The sequence below is a fragment of the Osmia bicornis genome, chromosome 1, assembly GCF_907164935.1.
Source record: "Osmia bicornis bicornis chromosome 1, iOsmBic2.1, whole genome shotgun sequence".
Taxonomy (NCBI): domain Eukaryota; kingdom Metazoa; phylum Arthropoda; class Insecta; order Hymenoptera; family Megachilidae; genus Osmia; species Osmia bicornis.
In genome coordinates, this window is record NC_060216.1 from 121,159 (window position 1) to 133,021 (window position 11,863).

Below are 11,863 nucleotides of genomic sequence, written 5' to 3' on the forward strand. Positions count from 1 at the left end.
CCACATTGGCTATTTAGAAACATACATTGCTCTTCTTAAAATATTCTGACTCCTCTTTCTATTTTCTAGTCTTTTTTCTATTTTTTATCCGCGATCGCGTTCGTGTATTGGCTTTTCCAACGGCGGTGCGACTCGCTCAGCACAGCGGCGACTGAACTGCGCGGTAAGTGGAGCTTGGGAGTCTGGTGGTGGTTTTCGTAGTGTAGCGTTACTGTAGAGTGGTGCCACCTGGAGCAGGCAAAGCGCTGTCGACTCCAGGCGGACTGTTTCGATATATCGAAACCCTTTCGCGCCGTATCCGATTCCGGTGCGGCCTTGCTCGCGTTTGTCTTTGTTTTGGTTTATATTTAGCTGTTATCCGTGAGAACGCTGGTCGTTTAAACCGATAACAGCTGTTTGTCCCACTAACCGACTTGCCGAAATCCACTTTTTGCTGTAGTTTTTGTGCTCCCGTATAGGCTAAATATAGACATTTAGACCGTTACGGGTAGACGTTATCCTATTATTCTAGCTATTTAGCTAGAAATTTTTCGATTTGCAGTAGATTAATTATTCTTTTTCCGATTAATTATCGAGGTACACGGGTCCTTTTACAACTTGTGTAACTCGATATTAACAGTTCAGTCCCCTGTGTGCGGTAATTTGCGGATTTAATTTGCAAATTATCGCGGAGAGCGACTCGCACGGTCGTCTCTCCGTTCGTTCGTTTTTATTTCTTTTATTTCCTATTTAATCTAGTCACTAGATTAAGGTTTTACTTTACTTTATCTATTTTATTTTATTTTTATTCTATTTTATTATTATTTTGATTTATTTACTTCTTCTCTTCTACTCCCGCGACTTGTATACCTATACATAGGTATATCCTTTCGTTCTATCTATCGACTTACTTTATTTTATTTTATTTTATTCTACCTTATTTCATTCTGGTTTATTTTATTTTATTCTACTCGTCTTATTTTATTTTATTTTATCTATTTACTTCAGTAGCTTTAAGTTTTAATTATTGACTGGGGAGTCCCTACAGTTTATATCAGTATTCGCTGCTATACCTTATTGACTATTATACATATTTTATTTATTTATTTATTTATTTTATCATTTGCCCAATCATGAGTACGACGACGAACCCTCAGCCGAGTTGCACCGCCCGGGGCAACGAAGTAATTATTACCTTCCCCCCTCCTGAAACCTTCCCGTGCCCCTTCTGCAATGAAGGGGTACCTCCGTCCAGAATGAAGGTGGCCGTGTACCAGCGGCACGAGGACCTAGGCAAGCACCTGCGCCTCCACCATCATGGCGCCAGCAGAAGGTGGGTCTGCGGAGTGTGCTTCTTCACCGACGACAGTGCTTATGCGCTGAAGAAGGTGAGGAAGCACCACGCAGACTCCCATGCAAATAGTGCGGTGCCTCGTGCCGCTGGGGCACGGTCATCTGCCCCCGCGGGAAGGGTTAGCGGCGGTGCACCCTCGGCTGGGGGGGATTCAGCCGAGGAGCGACCTTCTATAGACGCGGCGCCAGCCGAAACGACGCAGAGGCCCTCTCCGTCCCCGCTGGAAGCGGCAGGGACCACCACGCGTGGAGGCGCGCTAACGCGCGCCAAGAAATCTACCCTAACTAACACCCGGACCACGGTGGCTGCAAAACCAAGCAACGCGCCGAAGAAGAAACCGACCATCACTTCTACGGTGACGGGGAGGAACCTATTGACGGGCTGGGCCATTAAGAAGACGGCAGCGACACCAACAACGAGGAAGAGCGGGACGCCGTCCAGCCCCGCCGATGGACGACCTCCATCCACGGGGAGTCCCGCCACCCCGCCGACAGTAGACCCCACAACACCACCACCAGCGGGGGTCGGCGCCGCCAAAAGGACTAGTGGCGGGTCAGCGTCAATGAGGAGGCCAAGCGGGGGGGTATCCACCACCCTGACCCCCCCCATAAAGGAAAAGGAGAAGAGCCCGGGGATGAAGAGAAGGTGCACCCGGGCTACGACGGAGCCTCCCCAACCTGACCCGCCCCAACGGACAACAGCCAGGAAGGTGACCCCCGCCGTCACTTACGCCGAAGTGACCAGGGGCACGTCGACCGTCACAACAACCATGACGACGAGGAGGATGGCACGGGCGTCCTCCCTCCCGCCTGTGCCAAGGAATGAAGGAGCAGGGGGCGCATCCACCACCGAAGCGTCCCCCACCATGCCAGTGACGGCGACGTGCACCTTTGCGACGGCGGGGACACTGACCTTAACGACGACCTCGGTCTATAGCAAGCCGGTGGCCGTCGTCACCGTCGCCACAAGAAGGAGCGGGGGGGGGAATCTCGCCGAGGGAGCTGAAGAAAAAGATCCAGGAGGATACGGTGCTCCTGGAGTCCGCGCCGACGACCAGGGCGCGGGCTGCCAGGGCAACCACCGAGCCCCCTCGGACCCCCCCCAGGACAACACGAACAAAGAAGAGGAGGAGCCCACCAGCGGATATGGGCCCTGCGACGGTGAGCGATACGGCCACCCCGATAACACCGGAGGAGCGCCCTGTGACGAGGAGGAGTACCCGGGCGAAAACCCTTTCGCCTGGGTCAATACAAGAGAAGAAGAGGAGCGGGGACGGAACTACCACCCTACCGTCCCCCGCTACAGGGCGCCCCGGGAGAAGAAGGATTCTCCCAGCCATAGCCGAGGCGTCGCCAGCGGTCACCGCGGCGCCGATGAAGGAAAAGGGGAAGGAGAAGGAGAAGGAACAGGAAGAGGAAGAGAAGGAAGAATGGCGGGACTTCACGCCGCGGAACAGGAGGAGAAGGGCTGGGCGGCGTGAAGAGGAGGGAACGACGACAACCCCGTCACCGAGGACGCAGGCGCGGCAGCCACCTCGAATACAGAATGAAGGAGCGGAAGTGGAAGTGGTTCGGGTGCCACGCGTGGTGGAGGCCTCCGTGGCGACGGAGCAAGGGCCTCCAAGTAATAAGGTGACCATTGACAGGGGGACTAGCCCTGTCAATTTTAATATTAACAGTAATAATAATAATAATTCTAGTCATCATTGTTGTGTATGTCCTAGATTAAGTAATGTCGCCAGCAGCGTGACTAATTGCCCCGGGTCAAACCGGGGCTCTGTTTTCAGCCACAATGGGCAGAACAGGAGGGGCCGAGGGGGCACCATCAATAACACCAATAACAGAAGAGACCCCCGCGAAATCAACACACGAAGAGTACCCCCCAGGGGTCGGGCCCCACAGACGCCCGCGACGCACCGGCGGGGGAGAGTGAACCCCCCACCTTCACCTGAGCGCCGGGGATCCCGGAGAGGGCGCGACCCGCATCGGGACACACGGCTCCCTGATGCCGTCCCACACGCCGGCCGATCCGACGATCCAACCCTCGGTGCCGACCGACCCGAAGTGCTCCGCAGGAGCACGAGGGCAGCGATAGGCACCGAAAGGGCGGGTCTCGTTGAGGAAGCCGAAACGGTGACGACGCTTCAGGCGCTGGAGGACTTCGCTGCGAAAGTGGCGGAGTTCTTCGTAAAGCATCGGGCTGTGGATACCGAGCGGGCCACAAATTCAGCCACCAGTGGGAGGGGTGACCGGCCACAGGCGGCTGCGAGGAGGGAGGGTGAGTCTCGCCGTCCGAAGGACAGCTCGACGACGACCGGTACTCCTACCAACCGCGAGGAATATGTCCGGGAGGCGACGCGCATTCAGCGCTTGTTCCGTGCGAACCGGAAGCGTGCAGTGCGGGAGGTCCTGAAAGGGTCCTCCCCACACTGTGAAGTGTCAAAGGATGTAATCCAGCGACACTTCACAGAAATGTACGCTCCTCGGGATCGTGCGGGGCCCCTCCCGACTATCCATCACGAGGCAGCACAGGAATGTGACGCTCTGGTGTCGGCATGTACGGCCGCCGAGGTGAGCAGCCGCCTGGACCGGATGAAGAAATCTTCTCCGGGTCCCGACGGCGTAACCTACGGTGATTTGCGCGATGTCGACCCAGGCGCCACGCTCTTAACGGCGTTATTTAACGCCTGTCTCAGGATGGAGCATATCCCGCGCGTTTGGAAGGAATCCAACACCGTTCTTATTCATAAGAAGGGTGACCGGGATGACTTGTCGAACTGGAGACCTCTCGCGATGGGCGATACCCTGCCCAAACTCTTCGCCGCTGTAATGGCCGACCGCCTCACCCACTGGGCCGTACTCAATCGACGGCTCTCACGAGGCCAAAAGGGCTTCCTGCCGTACGAGGGGTGCCTCGAGCACAACTTCGTGCTGCAGGAATGCATCGCCGACGCTCGGAGGAAGAAAAGGGAATTGGTGGTGGCGTGGCTGGATCTTTCCAATGCCTTTGGATCGATCCCGCACGCCACTATCTTAGAGTCGCTCTCCAACGCCGGGGCACCGCGGGCGATCACAAATATCGTCGCCAGCCTGTATACAGACTGTGCGACGAGGGTCCGCACCTCTGAGGGATACACTGAAAGAATCCCCATCCAATCAGGGGTAAAACAGGGATGCCCCCTCAGTCCCATCCTGTTCAATCTCGCAATAGAGCCCTTACTCCGCGTAGCCGAAGAATCGACCGGTGGCTACGAGATCGCGGGTGAAACGGTCGAGGAGCTCGCCTACGCGGATGACCTCACGCTGCTGGCGACATATGAGGAGGAGATGAGGAACATGTTGCACAACATTGAAACAACTGCCCACAACTTGGGCCTCGCCTTCAACGCGAAGAAATGTGCAACTCTGCACCTACGAGGCCGGGACGACGTACTGGACACCGTGTACTGCATCCAGGAGGAACCCGTTCCGGCTCTGGGAAAGGGTGAGCCCTACCAGCATCTAGGGGTCCCAACCGGGGTTCAGCTCGATCAGACGCCCTACACCACGATCCGTGGCGTGTTAGAGGACCTGAGCGCGGTGGACCAGTCACTCCTCGCCCCCTGGCAGAAGATCGAGACGGTGGCGACATTTATTGTCCCGCGTCTCGATTTCCTGCTCAGGGGAGCCAATATGCGACGAATGGCCCTGTCGGAGCTCGACAAGGCTATCAAGCGGACGGTCAAGCTGTGGCTTAACCTGCCCCAGCGGGCTAGCCCGGAGGTAGTCCACATTCCCCCGTCACTGGGAGGATGTGGGCTCCCTCCGATAGCGGACCTCGCTGAGGTCACTGCCGTGGCCCACTGCATTCAGGTTGCTGAATGCTAAGGGACACGGTAGTGGCTCGTATCGCGAGGTTCACGCTGGAAGCTGCCGCGAGCGAGAAGCTTCGCCGAGCTCCGACCGATCGGGATCTTGCCCAGTACCTGTCGGGCTCTTTGGCCGGGGACTGGTCAAGACCAACGACTGGTCGTTCGTCGTTTTGGTCGAGGGTGCGGTCCTGTCTGCGCTGAGATCCTGGAGCGCGTCTCGGTTTTCGCTGGGAGTGGTGCGATGATCGAGCTGAACTCGCGATTGTTATGGAATCCCGAAACGGGACGTCGGGTGGTCGTGCCGCCTCTTGCCAAGGCACACGTCATCACCAGGATGAGGGCCGCAGTGACGGAGCACTATGTGTCCTCGCTTCTTCGGAAGCCGGACCAAGGTAAGGTTTTCCAGGCAACCACCCAACATGCGGCGAGCAATCGCTTCATGAGGGGTGGCGCGTTTATCCGCTTCGCTGATTGGAGGTTTATCCATCGCGCCCGCCTCGACGTGCTCCCGTTAAACGGAGCCCGTCGATGGGGGAGCGATGATAAACGCTGCAGGCGCTGCGGATACACGCTGGAAAGCCTTCCTCATGTGCTCTGCCACTGCGGTCCTCATTCTGCCGCCAGGCAGAGACGGCACGACAACCTCGTCCTGAGGCTGAGTAAGGCGATCCGGCTCCCTGGTGAGATCCGGGTCAATAGGCGTGTTCCCGGGGCGACAGGAGAGTCTTCGGCGCTTCGCCCGGACATTGTAGTCACGCACGAAGCGTCGAAGACGGTAGTACTGGTCGACGTAACCGTGCCCTTCGAAAACACGATGCAGGCCATCGAAGACGCGCGTACAGAGAAAATTAATAAGTATAAAGATCTAGCAGATTCTCTACAAGGGCGCGGTTACAAAGTTTATCTAGATGCTTTTATAGTGGGCGCCCTGGGCGCCTGGGACCCGGGGAACGAGTTCCTCCTGGAACTACTCAGAATTTCACCGCGATACGCTTCCTTAATGCGTAAACTTATGATAGCAGAAACAATCGCGTGGTCCCGAGACATGTACGTCGAACATGTCTCGGGCATCAGACAGTACACGGTGTCCAGTACTGAAAATCACAATGAAAATAACGGGGCCAACGCTGACGAACGGGAAGGCGAGACCCGCGTATCCTCATCTCCTCCTCACGTCTGAACACCGAGAGCAAAGCACATGCAAAGCACACGCAATCTGCGTTGTCTTTCCCTTTTCTTTTCGTTTCTACTTTTGCTTCTACACCATTATTACTTCTGCTCTGCTAATCTATCTAGCTCAGGCCTACTCGGTGTTCTATATATTACTTCTCTTCCTTACTCTCCTTGCGCTCTTCTTTTGCCTATGTCTATGGCTATGTCTAACCCTAATTGCCTAGTCATACTTTATTTACTCAGTCCTTATAGTCGTAGCCTATGCTTATATTTATGCTATACATGTGCATCTGTACTTATATCTGTATTTATTTCTATTTATATCTATTTTCATGCACTTAATTAATAACAAAGAAGATATTAAGCGAGCTAACAGCTCCTTCTTTTTAATATTTAGATGGCGAACGCCTCATAGAATGACAAACGCGACGCATGCAACGGGAAAATGTCCCCGCTGCATTAGTATATTTCTCTGTCTATTGCCATCTGAAGGGCTACGCCCTAGACTGCTGTGTATATACCCCCCAGAGGCTTGCCTCTGGGGAAACATTAATTGTTAAAATAAAGCGCAATTTATCTGTTCTTATCAGCTTAATATCTGATACACTCCCCATTGGGGAGTCAGAATATTAATCTCATTTTTGGAAATTGGTCGGACTCGGAGGCTTGCTCCGACTCCGACACGGGTCGCACCTGTATTGCATTACCGCAGGACGTGGCCCACATTGGCTATATAGAAACATACATTGCTCTTCTTAAAATATTCTGACTCCTCTTTTCTATTCTCTAGTCTTTTTTCTCTTTTATTTTTTATCCGCGATCGCGTTCGTGTATTGGCTTTTCCAACGGCGGTGCGACTCGCTCAGCACAGCGGCGACTGAACTGCGCGGTAAGTGGAGCTTGGGAGTCTGGTGGTGGTTTTCCGTAGTGTAGCGTTACTGTAGAGTGGTGCCACCTGGAGCAGGCAAAGCGCTGTCAACTCCAGGCGGACTGTTTCGATATATCGAAACCCTTTCGCGCCGTATCCGATTCCGGTGCGGCCTTGCTCGCGTTTGTCTTTGTTTTGGTTTATATTTAGCTGTTATCCGTGAGAACGCTGGTCGTTTAAACCGATAACAGCTGTTTGTCCCACTAACCGACTTGCCGAAATCCACTTTTTGCTCTAGTTTTTGTGCTCCCGTATAGGCTAAATATAGACATTTAGACCGTTACGGGTAGACGTTATTCCATTATTCTAGCTATTTAGCTAGAAATTTGTCGATTTGCATTAGTTTAATTAGCTTTTTTCCGATAAATTATCGAGGTACACGGGTCCTTTTACAACTTGTGTAACTCGATATTAACAGTTCAGTCCCCTGTGTGCGGTAATTTGCAGATTTAATTTGCAAATTGTCGCGGAGAGCGATTCGCACGGTCGTCTTTCCGTCCGCTCGTTTTTCTTTTATTTCTGATTTAATCTAGTCACTAGATTAAGGTTTTTATTTTACATTATTTATTTATTTTATTTTCTTTTCTTATCTTCTATTTTATTTTATTATCTTGATTTATTTATTTCTTTTCTTTTACTCTCGCGACTTGTATACCTAGACATAGGTATACTCTCTCGTTGTCCCTACGGATTTATTTTATTCTATTTTATTATATCTTATTTTATTTTGTTTTTCTTTCTTTCCCATTTTATTTTATTTTATCTATTTATTTCATTAGCTTTAAGTTTTAATTATTGACTGGGGAGTCCCTGTAGTTTATATCAGATTCGCTGCTATACCTTATTGACTATTATACATATTTTATTTATTTATTTATTTATTTTATCATTTGCCCAATCATGAGTACGACGACGAACCCTCAGCCGAGTTGCACCGCTCGGGGCAACGAAGTAATTATTACCTTCCCCCCTCCTGAAACCTTCCCGTGCCCCTTCTGCAATGAAGGGGTACCTCCGTCCAGAATGAAGGTGGCCGTGTACCAGCGGCACGAGGACCTAGGCAAGCACCTGCCCCTCCACCATCATGGCGCCAGCAGAAGGTGGGTCTGCGGAGTGTGCTTCTTCACCGACGACAGTGCTTATGCGCTGAAGAAGGTGAGGAAGCACCACGCAGACTCCCATGCAAATAGTGCGGTGCCTCGTGCCGCTGGGGCATCGGTCATCTGCCCCCGCGGGAAGGGTTAGCGGCGGTGCACCCTCGGCTGGGGGGGATTCAGCCGAGGAGCGACCTTCTATAGACGCGGCGCCAGCCGAAACGACGCAGAGGCCCTCTCCGTCCCCGCTGGAAGCGGCAGGGACCACCACGCGTGGAGGCGCGCTAACGCGCGCCAAGAAATCTACCCTAACCAACACCCGGACCACGGTGGCTGCAAAACCAAGCAACGCGCCGAAGAAGAAACCGACCATCACTTCTACGGTGACGGGGAGGAACCTATTGACGGGCTGGGCCATTAAGAAGACGGCAGCGACACCAACAACGAGGAAGAGCGGGACGCCGTCCAGCCCCGCCGATGGACGACCTCCATCCACGGGGAGTCCCGCCACCCCGCCGACAGTAGACCCCACAACACCACCACCAGCGGGGGTCGGCGCCGCCAAAAGGACTAGTGGCGGGTCAGCGTCAATGAGGAGGCCAAGCGGGGGGGTATCCACCACCCTGACCCCCCCCATAAAGGAAAAGGAGAAGAGCCCGGGGATGAAGAGAAGGTGCACCCGGGCTACGACGGAGCCTCCCCAACCTGACCCGCCCCAACGGACAGCAGCCAGGAAGGTGACCCCCGCCGTCACTTACGCCGAAGTGACCAGGGGCACGTCGACCGTCACAACAACCATGACGACGAGGAGGATGGCACGGGCGTCCTCCCTCCCGCCTGTGCCAAGGAATGAAGGAGCAGGGGGCGCATCCACCACCGAAGCGTCCCCCACCCATGCCAGTGACGGCGACGTGCACCTTTGCGACGGCGGGGACACTGAACTTAACGACGACCTCGGTCTATAGCAAACCGGTGGCCGTCGTCACCGTCGCCACAAGAAGGACCGGGGGGGGGGGGATCTCGCCGAGGGGGCTGAAGAAAAGGATCCAGGAGGATTCGGTGCTCCTGGAGTCCGCGCCGATGACCAGGGCGCGGGCTGCCAGGGCAACCACCGAGCCTCCTCGGACCCCCCCCCCAGGATAAAACAAACAAAGAAGAGGAGGAGCCCACCAGCGGATATGGGCCCTGCGACGGTGAGTGATACGGCCACCCCGACAACAACACCGGAGGAGCGCCCTGTGACGAGGAGGAGCACCCGGGCGAAAACCCTTTCGCCCGGGTCAACACAAGAGAAGAGGAGGGGGGACGGAACTACCACCCTACCGTCCCCCGCTACAGGGCGCCCCGGGAGAAGAAGGATTCTCCAGCTATAGCCGAGGCGTCGTCGCCAGCGGTCACCGCGGCGCTGATAAAGGAAAAGGGGAAGGAGAAGGAGAAGGAGCAGGAAGAGGAAGAGAAGGAAGAATGTTGGGACTTCACGCCGCGGAACAGGAGGAGAAGGGCTGGGCGGCGTGAAGAGGAGGGAGTGACGACAACCCCGTCACCGAGGACGCAGGCGCGGCAGCCACCTCGTAATCAAAACGAAGGAGCAGAAGTGGAAGTGGTCCGGGTGCCACGCGTGGTGGAGGCCTCCGTGGCGACGGAGCAAGGGCCTCCAAGCAATAAGGTGACCATTGACAGGGGGACTAGCCCTGTCAACTTTAATAATAATAATATTAATAATAATAATAAATACATAAGTCTAGTCATTGTTGCTGTGTATGTCCTAGGTTAAGTAATGTCGCCAGCAGCGTGACTAACTGCCCCGGGTCAAACCGGGGCTCTGTTTTCAGCAACAATGGGCAGAACAGGAGGGGCCGAGGGGGCCCTATCAACAATAGCAGAACAGTAACCCGCGAAGGAACAACTAGAGGAGTACCCCCCAGAGGTCGGGCCCCGCAGTCGCCCGCGACGCACCGGCGAGGGAGAGTGAGCCCCCCGCCTTCACCTGAGCGCCGGGGATCCCGGAGAGGGCGCGACCCGCAACGGGACACACGGCTCCCTGATGCCGTCCCACACGCCGGCCGATCCGACGTACCAACCCCCGGTGCCGACCGACCCGAAGGGCTCCGCAGGAGCACGAGGGCAGCGATAGGCATCGAAAGGGCAGGTCTCGTTGAGGAAGCCGAAACGGTGACGACGCTTCAGGCGCTGGAGGACTTCGCTGCGAAAGTGGCGGAGTTCTTCGTAAGCATCGGGCTGTGGATACCGAGCGGGCCGCAAATCCAGCCACCAGTGGGAGGGGTGGCCGGCCAGACAGCGGCGAGGAGGGAGGTGAGTCTCGCCGTCCGAAGGACAGCTCGACGACGACCGGTACTCCTACCGACCGCGAGGAATATGTTCGGGAGGCGACGCGCATTCAGCGCTTGTTCCGTGCGAACCGGAAGCGTGCGGTGCGAGAGGTCCTGAAAGGGTCCTCTCCACACTGTGAAGTGTCGAAGGACGTAGTCCAGCGACACTTACGCAGAGATGTACGCTCCTCGGGATCGTGCGGGGCCCCTCCCGACTATCCATCACGAGACAGCACAGGGAGTGACGCTCTGGTGTCGGACATGTACGGCCCCCGAGGTGAGCAGCCGCCTGAACCGGATGAAGAAATCTTCTCCGGGTCCTGACGGCGTAACCTACGGCGATTTGCGCGATGTCGACCCAGGCGCCACGCTCTTAACGGCGTTGTTCAACGCCTGTCTCAAGATGGAGCATATTCCGCGCGTTTGGAAGGAATCTAACACCGTTCTTATTCATAAGAAAGGTGACCGGGATGACTTGTCGAACTGGAGACCTCCCGCGATGGGTGATACCCTGCCCAAACTCTTCGCCGCTGTAATGGCCGACCGCCTCACTCACTGGGCCGTACTCAATCGACGGCTCTCACGAGGCCAAAAGGGCTTCCTGCCGTACGAGGGGTGCCTCGAGCACAACTTCGTGCTGCAGGAATGCATCGCCGACGCTCGGAGGAAGAAAGGGGAATTGGTGGTGGCGTGGTTGGATCTTTCCAATGCTTTTGGATCGATCCCGCACGCCACTATCTTGGAGTCGCTCTCCAACGCCGGGGCACCGCGGGCGATCACAAATATCGTCGCCAGCCTGTACACAGACTGTGCGACGAGGGTCCGCACTTCTGAGGGGTACACGGAAAGAATCCCCATACAATCAGGGGTCAAACAGGGTTGCCCCCTCAGTCCCATCCTGTTCAACCTCGCAATTGAGCCCATACTCCGCGTGGCCGAGGAGTCGACCGGAGGATACGAAATCGCGGGGGAAACGGTCGACGAGCTCGCCTACGCGGACGACCTCACGCTGCTGGCGACATATGAAGAGGAGATGAGGGAAATGCTACACAACGTAGAAACAATAGCGAACAACCTGGGTCTCGCCTTCAACGCGAAGAAATGTGCCACGCTACACATACGAGGCCGGGACGACGTGCTGGATACCGTGTACTG

General features: G+C 55.3%; 1 protein-coding gene and 1 non-coding gene across 2 annotated transcripts; both read left to right on the forward strand.

The window, feature by feature from the left end:
* Positions 1 to 1,235: 1,235 nt before the first annotated feature.
* On the forward strand, positions 1,236 to 2,813 carry LOC114881720 (mucin-2-like). The gene has a single exon (XM_029198566.2). It carries the CDS (start codon positions 1,236 to 1,238, stop codon positions 2,811 to 2,813), a length of 1,578 nt encoding a protein of 525 aa, XP_029054399.2.
* Positions 2,814 to 6,887: 4,074 nt separating this feature from the next.
* LOC123988402 lies at positions 6,888 to 7,085 on the forward strand. The gene has a single exon (XR_006830011.1). It is a non-coding gene; the product is annotated as a U2 spliceosomal RNA (small nuclear RNA).
* Positions 7,086 to 11,863: the final 4,778 nt, after the last annotated feature.

Excerpts from the sequence above, each read along its gene's own strand:
- LOC114881720 (XM_029198566.2), top strand. The coding sequence starts at position 1,236 with ATGAAGGTGGCCGTGTACCAGCGGCACGAGGACCTAGGCAAGCACCTG.